Here is a 23,316-nt window from a genome sequence, read left to right as displayed (position 1 = left end):
CCGCACAGGCATCCAGAAATCTCCTCATTCATTGCTCCAATTGCTCGAATTTATTTCTCAAGGAAGTGTGCCCTTTCTCCATGCAGTTCTTTCCTTGTAACTGTCACAGCTTCTAACAGTAAATATGGCTGAAGTGGTCACACATGCTCAGTACAACTTCCACCAGAGTTGGACAGAGATATTAGAAAAGAACAAATACCAGGTGTCCCCTTACATATGCATGTTGTTAATTCCATGGCAATACAACATTTTTCGTTACATGCAACTACTTTATACAGATCTGGGTGCTTGCTTGAAAGATTTTGAATGTTTTTTTGTGGTTCAGCCCATTTAATAAAAGAGCATTTATTTTTTATCACCAGCTGCCATAGACAGTCATCAGTCCTTGGTAAAATCCTGGAAAAATAATACAATTGCTAAACTGCTTTAGTTTGTATATTTGCCTTACATGGTCTGTTTGAAGAGGCTGCAGTGCTCCGTTGAGCACCGTGTCCTCCTTGTAGCTTACCAAGCACAGCGCCGTGCATTGTATGGAAGCTGTGCTTGATATCGCAGCTCAGACCCATCCACTTGAATGGGACTGAGCTGTGTTGAGGCCATGTGACTGGGGATGCTGGGAATACGACCCCTTCCCATCAGTTACTGATGACCTCTTTCATTTTGCAGTCATCACATGTCTCCAATACATATATGCGGTTATCTCATTGACTGATCATTTGTGCCGATTTGTAGAACTGCTTATTCTGTGAACTGTATATCCTGATTGCTCAAACTGTGAGGTTGTGTTCCTTAGCATGGAGTACACTTGATAAGGTAATTCACTACCTGTGAAAGATACATTATCTGGTTTCAGTTTGTCCTGTAATCCTCAGCACACCCAGGAGCCTTTTTCCTGAAGTATTGTCTCATCTCGCTTCCTACGTGTTCTTAGTGTAGAAGTGCACGTCCTCTGTCTGAGCATGTGCTGAATGACCTAATGCTGGAATTGTGAGAATAGTCACGACTGCCCTAAGTCACAATTTCAACATCTCAGAATCTTTGAAAGGATAAAAGCTTGATGTAAGCTCAATCACAAATTACAGAACTGATAGCATTTCTACTGCACAATGGATTTGTTGTTGGTTTTGGCCAATACCTAATTTTCATATATCCAAGTCTATGTTCGCCCTATAAGGATGGCTGTGCAGAAAGCCCCAAAGAATCTGCCCCATTCTCACACCACTTTGGAGAAAATGAACTCACTAAGCATTTTAAAAACGAGAGAAGACTCTGATGTATGACCTAATGGTACTTTAAAAAAATGTGTGACTGGAAGGATAAATCCCCCTCCCAGCAATATGGTCATCCGGCACTAAGTAGAGAAGTATTGCAGCATCCACAAGAGACTGTTGGAAATCTCAAGTGTTATGTTCTTTCCAAGAGAGCACTCGCACACACCGAGTAGTATTCTGTACACATGCACGTTGCTAAAGTGTGGACGCAACACATACCTTGTGAGCTTTGCATTTAGTTTGTGTTCTTTGGTTGTTGGCAGATTTTTCAGCGTTACATGATTTGTTCCCCAATGCCTTTTTTCTAGTTTCGCTTCTTTTAATTTAACCAAAATTACCAACTGCGCTGCCTTCTCCTATTACTCCATTCACTCTGTTTTTTACTGTATTACAGGTCATTCCTATGTTGCCCAGATTACTTTGTGAAGAGCTTTGCAGCTTAAACCCAATGGCAGACAGACTGACATTTTCTGTCATATGGAAAATCACTCCTCAGGGAAAGGTAAGAGTTCTTACATTTTGGTTATAAATGTTTTATAAAAATAGGCAAAAATAATGTGAAGTGCAAGACTGGATCTCCGTGAATGTTTGGGTGCACATGCCCCTCTCCACTGGTCCATGGGAGTTATGACGTTAAGAGAACCACACTTATGGAAGGCAAGGTCTCCACCTCTTTAGACAGGGTCATCATACGGCTGTAAGAGATTACATGGTAGAAGCCCCAGGGTACATGATGCCCTGACTCCACGTGCTGTTGCATAGTGTGTTGGAGAGTCGCCATGTTTCCTGAAGAGTTTACAGTATCTGCTCCAAAAATCTGTCTAAAAAAGTGGCACAACCTTGGTGCATAAGGAGTTTCTACGCTTTTTCGAACATGCTCGCCAAGCGGGCAGGGCCTATTTGTGCCAAAATTGCTCTGCAATTCTGGCATAAAAATCTTTCTCAACGTGAGCCAACCAATAGTTGGTATAAATCTAACAAATGAATATTCTGTGTATGTAAGCTTTTTAATAATTTGCCGAAGTGACACAGTGACCAGTGTCTTTGAGGATAAAAAGACGTTAAAAATTGCAACAAAAACGCCATGAATATTGCTACAAAACACTGTGTGATTTCAGCTTGATACTATTGGAATGTGGTTCATAGAGATTTTTTAATACTTTTTATTAATTTATTAGGCTTCAACCAATATGTAACAAACACCAATTCAGAGTATGCAAAAGCCTATCAGGACGTCTATAATAAAAAATAACTGCAGACACACATACCCACGAACCCATGCAGTCATACAGCATTCGGTTTGAGTAGTGCCCACCCAGGTTAAATTCTTATGCACATTGGGGGTAATTTACTAAGGGTACTTTCACAGGAAAGGAGGAATCCAGCAGGCAGTTCTGTCGCTGAAACTGCCTGCCGGATCCGTCAAAACGTATGCCAACTGATGGCATTTGTAAGACTGATCAGGATCCTGATCCGTCTTACAAATGTATTGAAATGCGGGGTCCGTCTTTTCGGTGTCATCCGGAAAAAACGGACCAAGCATTTATTTTTTTACACTTTTTTCGGTCTGCGCATGCAAGTGTCTGCGGATCCGGCAAGTGTTCCGGATTTTTGGCCGGAGATAAAACCGTAGCATGCTGCGGTATTATCTCCGTCCTGAACAGTCATAAAGACTGAACTGAAGACATCCTGATTAGTGTTGAGCGAACTTCTGTTTTAAGTTCGACGTCTAAAGTTTGGCTTCCGGTTAGCGGAGAAACCCGATATGGATTCCGAATTCCGTTGTGGTCCGTGGTAGCGGAATCCTTAATTCCGCTACCACGGACCACAACGGAATTCGGAATCCATATAGGGATTCTCCGCTAACCGGAAGCCGAACTTTAGACGCCGAACTTAAAACAGAAGTTCGCTCAACACTAATCCTGATGCATCCTGAACGGATTGCTCTCCATTCAGAATGCATGGGGATAAAACTGATCAGTTCTTTTCCGGTATTGAGCCCCTATGACGGAACTCAGCGCCAGAAAAGAAAAACGCTAGTGTGAAAGTACCCTTAGGCCAGCATTTTCACACCCCAGTCTCGGTAAAAAAAAAAAAAAAACTGCTGGAGAGAGATCTGAGCATTTATTAGGAGATGCAAGCCTCTTAATAAATGTGTCGCATCTTCTGCTGTCCGTTCACCAGAAGTGAAATCTACTTGAGTCAGTAGCTGGAGTCGATTTCTGGTGTAATCTGCAGTAGATTGCACCTTTCCTACTCCAGATAATTGGCATAGAGCTATAGTTAATGACCCTCAATGTTTATGTCCTGCTCTTTTGTCAACAAGCCAAAGTCTACATCTATCCAACAATGGCAAATTGTCATCTCCCCTTCATATAGTGTTTTTACCTTTTTGCTGATATGATAATAAACACCGTACAGGCATTTACCCACTGAGGTCAAATGTAGCAAAGCAGTATATAGACTGACCTAGTAAAGTACATATGCATGTGCAAAATGTTATGCAAAACCCACTAAAGGGAAAAGAACATATTATAGGCCACTTTAAATAAAATACTTGCAACAGACTACAGTGCTGATTGCTTTTGTTCAACACTTTTTTCCCTTGGCTTCTTTTGGGGTTTCTTTTGGTATATGTTGGTGGCTCTATCAGCTTGTGTACACTCACTGTATAGGATAACCTGTTGGTCAACAAGAGAACTATCGCAGCTCAGGACAAAGGGGCTCATTTATGAGCTATGGTACGCCTGTTTTCTGGTTTTAAAAAGTTGCAGATGGTGGTTTTGCGACTTTTTGCCATTTTTTGCGACATTTTGTTCTCCAACTCAATTCTGCAAGATTTCCATTTTCTAGATGAAAACTCCAGATTAGATCAGCATTATAATAATCTTTATATAGCGCCAACATATTCCGCAGTGCTTTAGTCAGGGGGTTCAAGTACAGAGTCCTAAATAACACATCACACAAGTCAACATTTAAAACAAGTGGAAAACGGACCCTGCTCGCAAGAGCTTCCAATCTGAGGAGATGGGGGTGAGACAAAAAGTAACGAGTGCTTGTTTGGTATAAAGGTTCAGCCATCTTAACACAATAGGGGAGTAGATATAAAGCTGCATGAGCCATTCTCCATCCGGTGTCTGTAGCGCTTCTGAGTGCATGGCGTGTGGTGGATGCTGAATAGATAAGGTTCAGAGGAATAATTCTGGAGGAGGGGGTGGTGAATGGAGAAGGGTTAGATTAGGGGATGCGATAGGCTAACCTAAAAAGAAGTGTTTTTAGGGAGCGACAAAAACTGTAGATTATGGCACATTTACTATGTGCGACTTTTCAAAATATCACATCTCATGCCAGGCAACCTAAAGGTGTAAACCACATTGCACTCGCGCCACATATATTAAGGTGCACCAGTTCATAAATTTGGTGCAGGATGCAAAGCCAGATTTAAAACTGACTGCGGCTTTACAATATGTTTGAACAGGTAATACATCAATCTAATCTTTGCTATCTATGGTTTTCCGGATTCTAGATTGAAGAAAAATTCTGTAAAAAAAAAAAGACATAAAAAAAAAAAATCTGCCTTATGAGCTATAGGAGCGATGGGGTGTCGTGGTCTAATCAAATTTCCTAATGACTCAACTTTAATAGAATTTTTTGTTTGGTTGCACCTTAGATCCTTGACGAGTGGTTTGGCCGAAGTGTTATCTGCTCCTGTGTGAAGCTGAGCTATGACCATGCACAAAGCATGATTGAGAATCCAGACAAACTGCCTGGTGTGGAGGAACTGCCCCCTGTGTCACCTGATCGTACAGTACAAGAGATTCAACAAGCCGTTCTCAGCCTGCATCTTATTGCACAAAATTTACGTAGACAACGATTTGAAGATGGTGCTTTAAGACTGGACCAGGTGAGAATTTAACTTTTTCCAAATTTTTTTGACTGATTGTCTTTTCATGGTTAACATGGACGTTTTGAGTCTCTCACTCTTTCTCTCACTCCTTCTTCTTTCACTCCCTTTTGCTCGCCTGCCTGCCTCTTGCACACATGCGAGATAGCTGTACGATAGCCGAACGAACATTCGGCTGCAGCAAGTCACATAATTAAACTTTCAACAGAAATTTTACTCCTGGGAAAACCCCTTTGGCCTTTGAGGGGTTGTTGGCGAGTATAGTATGTTTCTTCCATTACAATTAGTGGATTTCGGAAGGCTTTCAAATAAGTTGGAGAAACCTTAAATTGTAGTTTGAAATTTCATCTGAGAATTCTTGAAAAATTCTTATTTCTTGATAAGCAGACTTGCCAAGAAAGTATTTTGTATGTTTTTTTTTTTTGTTAGTTTTTTCCCCCCTGTCTGAGTTAATGTTTTGCATTTTGTTATGGCATACTGAACCGTATCTTTCTAGTTTTTATGTAAGGTGGTTTTATGCTTGCATTATTAGTGCATCATTCTAAATGTGGTAGTGAGCCATTATAAAACCAAGATTGGTTGCAAAATACTCCTACTTTAACACATCAAAGCGCTGCATGGTTCAATACCTTCACCCGCTTGAATTTCTTCTTGGTCAGTGACCGCTTTGCTGCCTCATTGAGGAGTTTCAGTGCCTCATCCCGCACGTCTGCACAAGTCACCTTTTTCTGCAGCGGCTTCCATCCTGTGTTCTGGAATGACATAACCACAGACTCTAATTTAGTAGGCATAGGTGAACCTTTTTACACTGTTTTTTAGTACCAGTATTTTAATCTTCATCTTGACATGAAAACATTAAAAGGATATGTGGACCTTTTAATCCCTAAAAGATATAGATGCTTTTGGTTTATACACTGAACGGCCACTTTATTCAAGACACACATCTAGTTGCACGTTGGACCTACCTTGACCTTCAGAACCACAGCAGTTTGTTGTGATATAGCTTTCAATAGGTGTTGAAATCAATCTGCCGGAATATTGTTCTAGGTGGGCTGGATAGTTCTCACAGTTTGACTGCGGTACTGTCATGTTTTGGAGTGCCCCTTCTACTTGGCCCAGAGGTAGGGTGCTCTGTAGGATTAAGGTTTGGGGCCTGTGAAAACCAAGAAAATAGGGAAAACTTAATGTCATGTTCCTGGAATCAATACATGATTATATAATCCTTAGGCCAGACACAGATGAGCGAGATAAATGTGAGAAACGCGCTGCATGTGGCAGTGTGAATTCCCATTCTACTGACAGGACTGCTCGACCCACAAATCTACTGAAATACCCTGACAGCATTATGTCAGTATAATTCAATAGATTCCAGGTCTCACAGGAGCAGAGGTCAGAATGGAAAGTCACACTGCCACCCACAGTGTGTTTCTCACACTGAACTCGCTAGTCTGTGTCTGAACTATGGCATGGTGCATTGTCTCACTGAAAGTGTCCTACTGCTATAGGGTAAACATGGCCACAATGCTTAGGTGAGAAGATCAGATGATCCAGGGTATGCCAACAACACATTCCCTACACCTTTACTCCACCTCCACTGGCATACACTGTTGACACCTGAGAGGAAAGGTTCATGGGTTCCTACTGCTTGTGACAAATTTTGACCTACAGCATAATCAAGCAGACATCTGGGTTCATCTGACCTCGCAATGTTTTTCCATCTCTAGTTTATCCTATTTTTGCTCTTTTGCCTGCTGGAGCCTAGCCCTTTTTGTTTCTCTTTCTCGTTATGCTTAAGAATGACGAGTTGTGTGTATGGACCTCGTAGCTGGAGCAGTAGCATTGTATTTGGCTACAATTTGCTTGACTGTGCACTGTCCATCAAAAAAAAATTGACTCCCCCGACCCCTTTTAGGCTACTTTCCCACTAGCGTTTTGGTTTCCGTTTGTGAGATCCATTCAGGGCTCTCACAAGCGGTCCAAAACGGATCAGTTTTACCCTAATGCATTCTGAATGGATAAGGATCCGTTCAGAATGCATCAGTTTGCCTTCGTTCCGCCTCCATTCCGCTCTGGAGGCGGACACCAAAACGCTGCTTGTAGCGTTTTGAAGTCCGCCTGACTACGCGGAGGCAAATGTCAATGGGGACGGATCAGCTTTCACTGACCCAATAGAAAACGGATCCGTCCCCCGTTTTGGCTATGTTAAAGATAATACAAACTGATCCGTTCTGAACGGATGCATGCGGTTCTATTTTCGGTGCAGATCAGTCTGTGCTGATCCATGATGGATCCACACCAAACGCGAGTGTGAAGGTAGCCTTAGTTGACAAGTTGGTTATGTCCACAGGATACAATTCAATGGATGTTGTTCCTCACTATCACTGCAGTATTCAATGTGTTAGATAGACTCCTTAATACCGAAATTACAACACCAAGAAGACAAGCTGTAGGGTTATACAAATGGAGGAAGCTGCAGGTGTCGCTAAGATCTGCAGATGATCAAATTTTCAAGAACTTAGCTCCAATCTGTGGCATGTGGGAGAGGTATAAAATCCACATTGAAAGGTAAGGTTTTTTTGGTTTTGTTTTTTAGCCACATGAAACCTTAAAAACCTGATGAAGTTGTGTGGGATGATTGTGTGAAGCCCCGTTCCTCAACATGCCAGTTATAACTTCTTGTGTCAGACTGAGAGGGACAAAATCCTTGAACTGGGAGACCTTTGTTTTTCACTCTGGCAGACAGTAGGCCGAGATGTCAACACTGTTCAACATTGCTTGTCCCAGTGGTTGGGAGAACAAGGAAGAACTCTGACAGCGGGAAGTACACCAAGGCAAACGGACCATCTGATGAGAAGAATGGCAAATAGTGATCTATTCTGTACTACAAGTGAAATTGGACATCACATCCCAAGCCTAGGGTGGCACACAGTACTTGCTCAAACATTAGAAGGCATTTACACGACATAGGGCTACGAGCCAGACATCCAGCTCAAGGTATGCCGTTGACCTCATACCTCCGCTCTCAAAGTATATTGTGGTGCACAGAAAGATGGCACTGGAGCCTGGAATGGAGGTATATTTCTTCACTAATTAGTCTTTCTTCTGTCTTGGACGTAGTGATAGTCAGAGATTGGTCTGGAGACCATGTGGGTAACACTATGAAGAGACCTTCACAAGAGATAGTCACATCAGTCATAATCTTGGGATGGGACCCCTGTAGTCTTTATTTCACATACACAAACAGCTCAGCATTGCCATGATTTGTTTGTGGAACCAGATGTACGGCCATTTCTTCAGTGTTCCTGGAGCTGTTTTTCAATAGGGCAACACCAGGCCGCATGTTGCTTATGCTACTGTGAGCAGATTGTGTGCACTAAATGTGCTGCCACGGCCCGCAGGCTCTCCAGCTTTGCCCTCATACTCAATAATGAATAAACTAAGATGTTTTGAATATTTTGTTCCTATTTTTTATCATTTGTATATCAACATCTGTTGATCCTGTAATTTTATACTCCTTGACTTTTCCTTCCTGGTGATGAAAATATGGATTGTAAATTTTCTATAGTGTTTAACCTTCAGTATAGCTGTGTTTTTTAATCATTTAGTATACAAGATAATCAACAGATAAGTTATCATTGACGTATGTAATCTGTTGATTTACAGTGGTGGCATAAAGTAAGTTTCTGTAACATGTAAAGCAGATTAACAAACCACGCACTGTAGTACAGTAGTTGGTTAAGATGATGCCTTGTGTTTAAATTTGTCAATTTAGTAGCCTCAAGTGCTTCTAAAGATGGCCATACATATTAGATGATTGTTGGCAGAACCGTCCAATTTCGACAGGACCAGCTGGCTGTCTAATGTGTATGGAGTTTCCCAACTCTTCACATACTCGACAGAGCATAGCAGTGTATGGTGGGGTCCGTAGAAATAGCTGTTGACCAAATGAATGTGTGCTTGCCAGCTATTGAAGGTGCATGGCCATAAATGGCATTCATTTAATTTTCATCTCTTTGTAGATGGGGCCTAAACTGCATCCTTTACAAGTATAAAAGCAAAAAACAGGGTTGTGTAGAAGTAATGCAGTGTACAGTGTGCGCCTCTACCATGCATAAAACTATTGAGGAAGTGAAGCTACTGAACAACACCAGGTCTTATTACACCTGAAGATAATCTTTCAGTTAATCGCTAATAAGCATTCGTATGACTACTCATTGGCGAAGATCTGGCAGCGTAATACTGCCTCCAGTTACCCGATGATCGCGCTTTTGAAATCTTTTAGCATGCTTAAAAATCCTTGTTTATCGGCGGTGCATCGGGCTGTGTAATCACATTTGCTGCCGGCAAACAGTGCCTCAGTAAGGGGATGAGCAATGACATTAACAGACATACTGTATAGGGAATTTAGATTGCGTGCTCCTCTGGGGATAGTGAGTAATGATGAGGTCTGTAAAGTGTTGTGGAATATTTTGCCACTATAGAAGTAAAATAATTTGAAATCCCCCTTAAACATAATTAAAACGTACACTGCTCACAAAAAGTTAGGGATATTTGGCTTTTGGGTGAAATTTATGGAAAACCTAAAAAGTTCACGCTACAGTGATATTATATCATGAAAGTAGGGCATTTAAGTAAAAGCATGCAATGGTGATTAACTCATCTCAAACAATTTATTGATATAAAGTCCAACAGCAGTGGTGGGTGTACCCCCACAAAAAATGTCAGTGTCTCAATAACTTGTCATGTGGCCCTGAGCATCACTTACAGCTTGACAACAATGTCTCATGCTGTTTACAAGTCAACTTATTGTCTGCTGAGGCATGGCATCCCACTCATCTTGAAGGGCGTCCCTCAGGTCTTTGAAGTTCTGTGGTACAGAGTTGTGAGCCTCTACACAGCGACTCAGCTGATCCCATAGTTTTTCAATGAGATTCAGGTCTGGAGAAAGTGCAGGCCACTCCATTTGAGGTACCCCAGTCTCCAGCAGCCGTTCCTTAATGATGCGCCCTCCATGAGTTGGAACATTGTTGCTCGTCTGGTGACAACAGTGGCGGATGCATAGTGCCCTCCTTGACGTCTCCAACATCATTTGGCGGCCATCATTTCTGCTCGACATGAATCTACTTTTATCAGTGAACAGCACTGAGGCGATGACACCTGTGCCTGGTGGTGTGGTCAGGTACCCTTGCAGGTTGTCTAGCACGCAGACTATGCTGATGTAAACTCTTTTGAATGATCTGATGTGACACTTGGGTGCCTCTTACCTCCCTTTAAATGTGTCTGGAGTTGTGTGGCATTCATCGTCTGGTCCTGCAGGGTATTGTTCACAGTGAAGCTTTGGCCAAAGGACGTCCACTTTTATGCCTTTCTTCCAGTCTCTCTGTATCTCTGTTGCAACCTGCTAATGACACTCTGACACTCTACACTCTAAGCTCAGTGGCCGCTTCCATCTGAGAACATCCTGCTTGAAGCATCGCAATGACGAGGTACTGTTGATCATTTGTTAGTTGTCATCTTGGTCTCATGATGTCAAAATGTGAACAGCATGATGAGAAGAACTGTTTAAATATCAATTCTAATTGAACCTGGAAATGTATTGGGTGATTCATGGATCAAACACCTGTTGTGAATTTTGCTGTTAAGCAACATGTTAGAGAACAGCAAGTTGTGCAAAAAGGACAGAAACACTTGGACATGTGCATTCAAAGGTTTAGAGAAGGTCACATTAAGTTCACCTGTAAAGGTTAGAGTTCATTTTAGGTTCATCCTGAAATTTCACTCACAAGCCAAATATTCCTAAATTTTTGTGAGTATGGTAGATATAAATATATTTCTGCATTTCTGCAATGCGGGGAGACATACATTTTTAAATTTTATATATTTTTTTTCGTTAACTTAAAGGGGTTGTCCGGGATTAAAATTATTTAAAAAAAACATGTCATCTCGCCATATATAGCTGATTCAAGGTCCCCCATGATGTTTTTATGTATTTTTACCACTTCTCCAAGGCTCCGACGTTCCCCCAATGATTGTTAACATGTATGTTACATGTGCGGTAACTTCCTGCCGCACTGCCTTGTGGGTCCTAGCGCAGCTCAGCATCGCGTTGTGAGCTGTCCATCATATTACTAACAACTCTGTGCATCCGCCCCCCTCATTGACATTCCGCCTCCTGCCGCACATCTCTCCCCCTTAGTTACGCCCCTAAACTCGCCTAATCTTACGCCTGCAATCTCAGTCCCTCCCTTCTAACATGCACTCAATGTGCACTGCATAATTAGCTTCTGTGCCGGTGACGTAACCGGACCAGAGGGGCGTGGCTTAGCACTGTGTGTTGCCGCCTAGTTACCGCCCTCCGTGCGCTCTGTATAATGTGTGGCTGGCAGTAACGTCACCGGGCCCCTTGCGAAGCAGAAGAGGAGGCTTCGCTCTCCACAAAGGGGCCCGGTACGTCGCTCACTTTGAGAAAATCTTCACTTCCTGTTCCGTTTTTTCAGATGTGGAAAAGGGGCATCAGAAAATGCATATAAAGGTAGGACACGAATGTATGGACTGTTTAGGTGTCTGGGGTCCACTTAAAGCGAACCTTTCACCTCATTTTCACTTGTTAAACTAGCCACAGTACCTTATAGATTATATTGAATGTGTTGTTATCCATGTTAGTGCCGCTTTCCTGCGCTTTTTATTCATAAAAAAACCGTCTTATAAAGTTCTGATTTCTGCTCCAACAGTCAGGCAACAAGTCAAGGGGGTAGCCCTTCCCTCTCCTCTGGCCGTACCGCCCCTGCCCTAACGCCGCCTCTATGCTTTGTGATTGACAGCCGGCTCAGTCGCCGGGACGGCGCTTCTGAATCCTGCGCATGCGCCGTCCTCCTCATTCGCCGCGCGATCCCGTCTTTCTGGGGCTCACGATGATCACTGGCTTGCAATCTGCGGCAAGTCTACAGTGATCACGTGGGGCACTTGGAGCCTGAAGATAGTGGAGCGCGCGCACGGGAGGGAGAGCAGACAGGCAGGCATCGCGTACGGCGCATGCAGGATCGCGCGGCGAATGAGGAGGACGGCGCATGCGCAGGATTCAGAAGCGCCGTCCCGGCGACTGAGCCGGCTGTCAATTACAAAGCATAGAGGCGGCGTTAGGGCAGGGGAGGTACGGCCAGAGGAGAGGGAAGGGCTACCCCCTTGACTTGTTGCCTGACTGTTGGAGCAGAAATCAGAACTTTATAAGACGGTTTTTTTATGAATAAAAAGTGCAGGAAAGCGGCACTAACATGGATAACAACACATTCAATATAATCTATAAGGTACTGTGGCTAGTTTAACAAGTGAAAATGAGGTGAAAGGTTCGCTTTAAACCAAAGTCCCCAATCCCGGACAACCCCTTTAAACCTACCTAGTGTTGGTCTGGACCCTCTTTAATAATGATCTTTCAAACTCCACAGTGCTTTACATTACATTTCAGAGGGTGCATGTATAAAGAAAATTAGACATTAAAGACAATAATTACCAATTCAAAGACAATTGAGGGCCCAGCTTGCAAAATCTTAGTTTACCAAGAAACCATGCAATTTTTTTTTGTTTTGTGCAATGGCCCAGCCATCTTATAAACTGAATGGGATAGAATGCACAAGATGCATTAGCCAGTCACCAACCAGTATCTGTGTCTGGAAGAGGTTTTTTAGGTATAACTTAGTTTAAAGGGCAGGATTAAATTTTTGAAATTTGGTAAGCCTACCTTAAAATATTTTTTTAGGACATGCTTCAAATTGTGGATGTTGACAATCTGTGTGGGCTAACGCGTTCTAGAGAACTGGTGAAGCATAAAAAAAATATATACATGGGCCAATACATAGGAAAATGATTGGGAGCAAATGGTTTGTCCACGAACATTGCCTACTCATTTAGTTGCAGTTAGAAGATTTGGCTTTCAGTATGATCTCTGCATTGATGATGCCCAATACCTGATCTTAAAACCTGACCTCTGTACTACTACAAAACACCAGTGGTCGTGTCTCTGTTGTCTTTTAAAGGGATTTTCCGAGATTTTGATACTGATGACCTATCCTCAGGATAGGTCATCAGTATCTGATCGTGGGGGTCCGACTCCTGGGACACCCACCGATCAGCTGTTTTAGAAGGCATCGGCACTCCTGTGAGCACCACAGCCTTCTTCGTGCTTACCAAGCACAAAGCCGTATATGGTATAATGTCTGCTCAGCCCCACTGAAGTCACTTCATATTTTTGCAAACTCTGATACTGGCTAGATGACTTCCTTTTGCATTTCCCTGTTTTGTATAAAAGATGGCTGTGCCATTGTGCAGAACAAGAAATCTTACCTCACCCCTTTTTCCTCAAGGATTGTAAGCTTTGGTGAACAGGGTCCTCTCTCCACTGGTTTGAATTGTTAAAGGGGTTATCCAGGAAAAGACGTTTGAGGTATCCTCAGGACAGGACATTCGTATTAGATCTGCAGGCATGCGACACCCAGGACCCCTGCTGACCAGCTGTTAGAGGTCTTGAGCGACATAGCCTCTTCCTAAGCCAGTGACATCACTGTACATTGGTCACATGGCCTAGCAGCTTAGTCAATTCACGTCAATGGGGCTGAGCTGCAATACCAAGCACTGCCATTATACGATGTACGACGTTGTCCTTGGAAAGCTGCTGAGATCCTGCATTGCTCACCAGAGCTTTCCTGAGGATAAGTAATCATTCTCTATTCTAGAATAACCACTTTAATTTTCTATGTAATGTCTGAATTTGTACATGATCGCTCTCATTGTAAAGTGCTATTATAGTTAAAGTAATTAAAGAATCATCTATTAAGACACTTGCATACAACTGCCATTAAGGCTTCTTGGTATCTGCAAAGCATTTCTTAGACAACAAATCATTTCAGTTGAAATCCTTTAGCCTGTATAGCGTGCGTATTTAAACTGGGAACCTTTTAGTCAATTGACCTAAATACTGATCAAATGCACAAGTGTAAAAGTGGCCTAAGGTCGGTATTTTGCAGCAGTATTTGTAAGCCAAAACCAGGATTGGAACCTACAAAGGAAAAATATTAAGGAAAGTCAGTAACTCTGACCCTGGCTTTGGCATACAAATTACAACGCAGAATACTTACTGTGTAAAAGTGGCCAGTATTCACACTTGCTCTCTTTTTTTTTTTTTCTTTCTCAAAACTGCAAAATTTACTACAGAGTTTTGGAGTGCATTGTCTAGGAGTCCAGGAGGTCATGACCTCGGAAGGATGCATATTTGTTTTAAATACCTTTTTTATACTGTACTCATGGGGTGACATATGAAGTGAATGGCAGCCCATCCTGGGAACAGTATGCAGGCAGCAGTGTGAAATCTTTAGAGGTAGGGTTAATTCAACTGTCTCCGTGACTGGCAGAAGGGGCTTGATGGCATTATTACTCTGATATCATCCGCATTAAATTGACATTCCTCGAAGTCTGTGTAGCATTTGGTCTCACAAGTGCAGAACACACCCAGTTATCTCATGAAGTGAAAAGTGAACTCTTTGATGGGGTAATTATATTGTTATGGGTCACTTCCATCTATGATGGGTCTATTCATACAATACATGATTTTGCATGTATATTTCTAATTGCTGAAAGAAACTGTTAAAGGTATTTGTGTCTACATGTTCCTGGCTTGCTGTTAAGTTTTTTGTTTTGTTTTGTTTTTTGTTTTTTCCTCCTGATCATACAGTTGCAAGAAAAGGTATGTGAACCCTTTGGAATGATATGGATTTCTGCACAAATTGGTCATAAAATGTGATCTGATCTTCATCTAAGTCACAACAATAGACAATCACAGTCTGCTTAAACTAATAACACACAAAGAATTAAATGTTACCATGTTTTTATTGAACACACCATGTAAACATTCACAGTGCAGGTGGAAAAAGTATGTGAACCCCGTAGACTAATGACATCTCCAAGAGCTAATTGGAGTGAGGTGTCAGCCAACTGGAGTCCAATCAATGAGATGAGATTGGAGGTGTTGGTTACAGCTGCCCTGCCCTATAAAAAACACACACCAGTTCTGGGTTTGCTTTTCACAAGAAGCATTGCCTGATGTGAATGATGCCTCGCACAAAAGAGCTCTCAGAAGACCTACGATTAAGAATTGTTGACTTGCATAAAGCTGGAAAGGGTTATAAAAGTATCTCCAAAAGCCTTGCTGTTCATCAGTCCACGGTAAGACAAACTGTCTATAAATGGAGAAAGTTCAGCACTGCTGCTACTCTCCCTAGGAGTGGCCATCCTGTAAAGAGGACTGCAAGAGCACAGCGCAGACTGCTCAATGAGATGAAGAAGAATCCTAGAGTGTCAGCTAAAGACTTACAAAAGTCTCTGGCATATGTTAACATCCCTGTTAGCGAATCTACGATACGTAAAACACTAAACAAGAATGGATTTCATGGGAGGATACCACAGAGGAAGCCACTGCTGTCCAAAAAAAACCATTGCTGCACGTTTACAGTTTGCACTAGAGCACCTGGATGTTCCACAGCAGTGCTGGCAAAATATTCTGTGGACAGATGAAACCAAAGTTGAGTTGTTTGGAAGAAACACAGACTATGTGTGGAGAAAAAGAGGCACAGCACACTAACATCAAAACCTCATCCCAACTGTGAAGTATGGTGGTGGGGGCATCATGGTTTGGGGCTGCTTTGCTGCGACAGGGCCTGGACGGATTGCTATCATAGACGGAAAAATGAATTCCCAAGTTTATCAAGACATTTTGCAGGAGAACTTAAGGCCATCTATCCACCAGCTGAAGCTCAACAGAAGATGGGTGTTGCAACTGGACAACGACCCAAAGCATAGAAGTAAATCAACAACAGAATGGCTTAAACAGAAGAAAATATGGCTTCTGGAGTGGCCCAGTCAGAGTCCTGACCTCAACCCGATTGAGATGCTGTGGCATGACCTCAAGAAAGCGATTCACACCAGACATCCCAAGAATATTGCTGAACTGAAACAGTTCTGTAAAGAGGAATGGTCAAGAATTACTCCTGACCGTTGTGCACGTCTGATCTGCAACTACAGGAAACGTTTGGTTGAAGTTATTGCTGCCAAAGGAGGTTCAACCAGTTATTAAATCCAAGGGTTCACATACTTTTTCCACCTGCACTGTGAATGTTTACATGGTGTGTTCAATAAAAACATGGTAACATTTAATTCTTTGTGTGTTATTAGTTTAAGCAGAATGTGATTGTCTATTGTTGTGACTTAGATGAAGATCAGATCACATTTTATGACCAATTTGTACAGAAATCCATATCATTCCAAAGGGTTCACATACTTTTTCTTGCAACTGTATAACTGTTCTATTACTTCTAATGATGTTCATTGTCCAGAATGAAACGAGCACTGCAAGGGGGACCTTCAAAAATAATTTCAAAGTTTACAGTACATTAAAAGACCTTTTTATATGGCAGTTCTGCTTTAGCTATTGTACTGATTGTGTTTTTTTTTCTTTTATTAGAACATATATGCATTATCAGTACGCCCTTAGCCGTTGAAAATGGTTTTTCTAACATGCTGCTGCCATGCTTCCTAAAATGTTGCAGTATTGGGATTATTGTTGTTGACTTGGGGGTTAGCAACAATTCTAGACTGTGCCTTCTTGATTAAGTGTTTAATGGTATGGATTTAGAGTCCCAGAATAGTCGCATATGTGAGGGAGCTCGGTATGTCAGGAGATTGGACCGGTTGTTATGGAGGATAGTTGATGTGCCTTAACCGAGTAACTGGGAATGAACATTGGAGGGCCATGTACATGATGGATATGCTCCTGTAGGATATGCAATGGTATTTATGGCACGGTGTGATACTTATGTTAAAAATGGCTGAACTGTCTCTTCGCTAGGGGGTGGGGGGTGATTGGGTGGGGGGTTCAGGGACTCAGTTATCGGCTCTTTGTCATTTTCGTGTCGTGTTACAGTGCTACCTGCAATGCATAAATCCCTATTGTTTGTACAATTTTCAAAATATGTTGAATAAAAAATATCTGGTTTTAAAAAAAACGGTATGGATTTAAAAGGGTTTTCTAAGATTTTTATACTTGTAACCTACCCAGAGGATTGTTCATAAGTATCTGGTCAGTGTTCCATGACTCCCCCGCCCCCCACCCCGCACCGATTAATCGGTGGTTTGAGAAGTCATTGGTGCTCCTGTGAGCACGGCTGCCCTCTTGCAGCTTTTCAAGCACAGTGCCGTACTTTTTCTAGTGATGGGGCTTGGTATCGCATTTAGCACTATTCACTTGAATGGGGCTGAGCTGCACCTAGGCCACGTGACACTAAGTGTCATTACTCGGCCTAGGAAAAGCAGAGAGAAGGTCGTGGCGCTCACAGGAGCACCGGCAAATTCTCAAACAGCTGATCGGCAAAAAAAAATCTCACAAAACCTCCTCATTTATGTTCCTCTTTCGGAAATCCATAATACTATACTACGACTTTTAATTTTGACTTCACTTTCCACTTAAAGGGGTTTTCAGGGATTTACATAATGATGACCTCTCCTCAGGATAGGACATGAAAAGGAGATCAGCAGGGTACCCAGAAGTCGGATCTCCGCCAATCAGCTGTACGAAGAGGCCTCTTCCTAGTCCATGTGACATCACATTCATCAGTCACATGGCCTAGGCACAGCTCAGCCCCCTTCAAATGCATGGGGCTGAGCTGTTGTACCATGCACAGCTATCATACAGTGTATGGCGCTGTGCTTGGTAAGCTGCAGGGAGGCCGTAACACTTACTGGAGCGCTGCTGATTGGCAGAGGTCTGACTCCTGGCTCCCCACCCAATCTCGTATTGATGACCGATCCTGAGGTTAGGTCATGAATATGTAAATCCCTGAGAACCCCTTTTAAATGGTTTTTCTGAGTGTTTAATAGTGATAACCTATCTTGACTGTAAGTCATCCGTATCTGATTCGGTGGGGGATCCTACACCCAGTACCCCGTCAGTCATTGGTTTGAAGAGACCACAACCCTCCGGTGAGAGCTACAACCTCATTGCTACTTATTAAGCACAGTGCCATCCCTTGCATAATGCAGGGATGGCCAACCTGCAGCTCTCCAGCTGTTGCAAAACTACTACTCCCAGTATACCCGGACTGTCTACAACTACCAGCCTACAGCAGGGCATGGTGAGAATTGTAGTTTTACAACAGCTGGAGAACTGCAGGTTGACCATCCCTGGCATAGTGGGTCTTGTTGGTATTCACTTGAATGGGACTGAGTAGCACCTAGGCCATGTAACCAAAGAATTTGACGTCACTGGCCTAGGAAGAGGCTGTGGTGCTCCGGTGAGCTGTGAGGAGGTCGTGGAGCTCTGCGGCTTCCTCAAACATCTGATTGGCGAGGGTGTCATGAGTCGGACCCCTACCAATCAGTATTAAACACAGACAACCCCTTGAATGTACACAGTGACTTGCTGTGTACCAAAGTATTTTTGAAGGCATCTTCAGTGGTATATGAATTATTCATGGCATAGGACAATGGGGCAGCTACAGGAGCTTATGCCTGCTCAAGGGCAGGTTGTTTACGCTCACATTCCTATACTATCTAGGAAAATTGTGGGGGTTTTTTCCTTGACTTTTCTCATATCAGTATTATACTTTAACCAAATATCTGTGATATCTGATTTTTTTGCAGCATATTTGCTGATAAATGTATGGCTCAGAAATTGTAAATGGCACAATCTGTGTGTGAGTACACAAACAATTATGTGAATTGTGATACACATTTTATAGTGTTTGTGTTAGGCAGCATTAAATGGGTTATGAATGATGACTGACAAGTTGAGATGAGCAGACTCCTGCCTTCAGGTTAAAGCTAACTCTCTAACTGAACTTCCCCTCTGAAGATCACTTATTACTTTCACGCCTTACTAATTTTAGCTTAAAAGCCTTGTAAAAAATACAACAAAATGACACCAAATGTTAATGAAAACAATTGCCAAGCCCTGTTTCCTCTGCTTGTCAGATGACAAGGCACCAGACAGAAGAGCAGCCCCATGCAAGAACAAACAGAGCAGGTTGTGACAGAACTTTGTAAAACATTTCTCCCCATGTGTTTATGCACAGGATATGGATTCCAGAGTTCTATCTGTAAAAGGGAAGCATATGAACCTAGTGTATCCACAGTGCTCACACTAGGTGCACATTCAGACATGGTAACATCCTTGTTACAAGCTGGATACTAGTTTTCTGGGGCAGATATATATTTTTTGCCTTCAAAAGCAATTGGGTTTGCTTTTTGGATCTGCAGCTGTTGACAGCCAATGCAAGCAGGTCAATAGCATTGGAACAAAGCTGGAGAACGTAATGCCCTGTGTCTCCTCGCAACTGTGTGACATGGTGTCCTAAGCAGACAAAGGGTCTTTCAAATGGGGATTCCAAGAGTTGTGTCCACAATGCAGACCACTAAATAGTGGTGTTCTGTGTTGCTTTTCTGTGGCAATTTTTCAAAAATAGTGTTTGAGTATATGCCATTTTAGATCTTTTTGCAATAGGAAAGTAAGTACCCCCTGAAGTGTAACTTCCTCTGTCGATGATTATGGGAAGGAGCCATGTAAAAACGTCACTAAAACCCAGCACACATTGCTACTTGAATTTTTTTCAGGCAGGGACAAAAAACCTTTGTCTATTGGACAAAAAGCCAGCAAACGAGGCACAAAAATGCCAAAGAGCATGCTGACGTTTAAAAAACAAAGCGAAAAAAAAAACCCATACCATTGGCTCAAGAAAGACAACTCAAGTGAAGAAAAGCGTCCCTGCATTAGAAACGCACATTTAAAAAGCAAAAAAATAAATAAAATGCACCAGAAAGCACAGAAAACTAAAGAGCTAGACCAGAAATGCCAAAAAGACTGACACCAGCCTGCAGCATGTCTTTGAATGCTGTTATTTACTGTACCTCAGGACAGATGAATGCCCCTATAATCTTGCACAGACCATAGATTAAAGATATACAATCAGAAAATAAAAACATTACAGAAATTTTTTTATTGCCCCAATGCATCTACAAAAGGCACAATTCTACAAAAAAAAAAGTCTGGTTACTGTGCAAGTAATCTTCTTTTTTTTTTTTTTCTTTTTTTTTATATTTAATCATTCATATATATCATATAACAAAGTATATCAATTCCTTTTTTTTTCTTTTATAGCATATTCATTTTATATCTAATTTCTTTTTACATATACCTCGATCCCTCCCTATTTCCCTGTTGCTTTGTCCTCTCCTGGGAAGGAAGGATGAGGGGGAAAAAATAAAATATATATATATATATATATATATATATATATATACACTCACCTAAAGAATTATTAGGAGCACCTGTTCTATTTCTCATTAATGCAATTATCTAGTCAACCAATCACATGGCAGTTGCTTCAATGCATTTAGGGGTGTGGTCCTGGTCAAGACAATCTCCTGAACTCCAAACTAAATGTCAGAATGGGAAAGAAAGGTGATTTAAGCAATTTTGGCATGGTTGTTGGTGCCAGACGGGCCGGTCTGAGTATTTCACAATCTGCTCAGTTACTGTGATTTTCACGCACAACCATTTCTAGGGTTTACAAAGAATGGTGTGAAAAGGGAAAAACATCCAGTATGCGGCAGTCCTGTGGGCGAAAATGCCTTGTGGATGCTAGATGTCAGATGAGAATGGGCCGACTGATTCAAGCTGATAGAAGAGCAACGTTGACTGAAATAACCACTCGTTACAACCGAGGTATGCAGCAAAGCATTTGTGAAGCCACAACACGCACAACCTTGAGGCAGATGGGCTACAACAGCAGAAGACCCCACCGGGTACCACCCATCTCCACTACAAATAGGAAAAAGAGGCTACAATTTGCACGAGCTCACCAAAATTGGACTGTTGAAGACTGGAAAAATGTTGCCTGGTCTGATGAGTCTCGATTTCTGTTGAGACATTCAAATGGTAGAGTCCGAATTTGGCGTCAACAGAATGACAACATGTATCCATCCTCTGATGGCTACTTCCAGCAGGAAAATGCACCATGTCCCAAAGCTCGAATCATTTCAAATTGGTTGCTTGAACATGACAATGAGTTCACTGTACTAAAATGGCCCCCACAGTGACCAGATCTCAACCCAATAGAGCATCTTTGGGATGTGGTGGAACGGGAGCTTCGTGCCCTGGATGTGCATCCCTCAAATCTCCAACTGCAAGATGCTATCCTATCAATATGGGCCAACATTTCTAAAGAATGCTATCAGCACCTTGTTGAATCAATGCCACGTAGAATTAAGGCAGTTCTGAAGGCAAAAGGGGGTCCAACACCGTATTAGTATGGTGTTCCTAATAATTCTTTAGGTGAGTGTATATATCGCTCTTCTCCTACCAATCGCTCCCCAAATCATTTTATCCACTTCTGCCATAATCTAGCAAATCAGTTTTTTCTTACTTGATACCAAATGAAATTCCTCTCTGATCAGCGAAGCTCTAGTAAAATTTTTCCATTCCTTAACTGTAGGTCCCACTCTATCTCCCCAGTGTGCAATAATACATTTCCTTGCATAAAATATTAGTTTAGATATTACAACCCGATCTTGAGGGGTGTCCATTTTATCCATCATTCCCAGGACACACATCTCCAAACAAATGAGAATTTTAATCAGAACATTTCTCAATTGTTTCTTTTACCTTCCCCCAGAATTTCTGTATTTTTATACATGTCCAAAGTATGTGAATATCATCGGCCCCTTCTTCTCCACATTTTTTACAGCTAAATTTCTCATTTTATAACATTTCATAAGAATCCTGGGAGAATAATATAAGCAGTACAGTATATTAAATTGAGTGATTCTATAAGAAACATTTTTTGATACCCTATTTTTTTCCTGGATGGCTTTTTCCCAGAATTTTTCCTGTTGCGTATTTAGCACTTTTTGCCATCTATGATTTAAAGGGATTCTGTCATCAGAAATGAGCCCTATAAGCTAAACATATGGCGATGTCCCTTGTAAAACACAGAATCCTAAAGTGAGTTTATCAAATGACCCTGTGGCTCTATATTCCTAAAAAAGCGGTTTATATCACTTGTCAATCACTTCAAAATGTGTCCAAGGGGACGTCTCATGGTGAACGGTGGCCGGCTGCAGCCATGTCGTTTAGGTGCCCAGCGCCGCCTTCTGAGCTGAAATCGCCGCCCTCCCTTTCATGCGATCCGCCTACTTCACGTCATCACTGCCTCTCTAACCACCGCTCGCTTCATCCAGATCCCGCAAGCTTTGAACCAGGCTGTAGGAGGTTGGATGGCTGGGATGGGCTGTAATAGGGCAGTCAGTGGAGGTTCGAGCGAAGTGCACCGGCCGGCGCATGCGCACTTCGCTATACGAGGCCGCTGCCAGTAGTCCGCATGGGCGCATCAGGATATACCTTGTGCGCACGCGCTGGATCTGGATGAAGCGAGCGGTGGTTAGAGAGGCAGTGATGACGTGAGGTAGGCGGATCGCATGAAAGGGAGGGTGTCGATTTCAGCTCAGAAGGTGGCGCTGTGCACCTAAACGACATGGCTGCAGCCGGGCACCTTTCACCATGAGACGTCCCCTTGGACACATTTTGAAGTGATTGACAGGTAATATAAACCACTTTTTTAGGAATATAGAGCTACAGGGGCATTTGATAAACTCACTTTAGGATTCTGTGTTTTACAAGTGACATCGCCATATGTTTAGCTTATAGGGCTCATTTCTGATGACAGAATCCCTTTAAAGTAGTAATGGCGCTTTTATATGTCTTCTGGTATAACAGCCATCCATATATTTTAGAGGTCAGTTTCCTACCCGCTAATAAATTGGAGATATTTATCAACTGTCTTGGCAGGGCGACAATTTGAGTTCCTTTTCCTATCTCAGCTCGCAAAGCATGTTTCAATTGTAGGTAAAGAACCTCCAATTTTTATTTCCTATTTCATATTCATTTTTAAGATCTTGATAGGGGATTATATCCCCCTCTTTCCATACTTGACCTACCTTGATTATTCCGTATTTCCACCACACTTTTTGTTCTATTGATTTTAATTCCCTAAGGTGAACGTTATCCCACAGCAAAGTGTCGAGATGTATTCCCCTCTGAGGCCATAA

At 42.2% G+C, this 23,316-nt stretch overlaps 1 protein-coding gene across 2 annotated transcripts in view; it reads left to right on the top strand.

The window, feature by feature from the left end:
- Nucleotides 1–23,316, top strand: part of DIS3L2 (DIS3 like 3'-5' exoribonuclease 2) — a 349,324-nt gene that overhangs the window by 227,775 nt on the left and 98,233 nt on the right. For both annotated transcript variants that reach the window (XM_040428436.1, XM_040428435.1), the window contains 2 exons: nt 1,666–1,773; nt 4,942–5,175. In XM_040428436.1, coding sequence (XP_040284370.1) covers nt 1,666–1,773; nt 4,942–5,175 — 342 coding nt within the window. The remainder of the gene's footprint in view (nt 1–1,665; nt 1,774–4,941; nt 5,176–23,316) is intronic.

The sequence above is a fragment of the Bufo bufo genome, chromosome 4, assembly GCF_905171765.1.
Source record: "Bufo bufo chromosome 4, aBufBuf1.1, whole genome shotgun sequence".
NCBI lineage: Eukaryota > Metazoa > Chordata > Amphibia > Anura > Bufonidae > Bufo > Bufo bufo.
The sequence above is the reverse complement of the archived record's forward strand: the minus strand, read 5'-3'. Positions and strand labels throughout refer to the sequence as shown.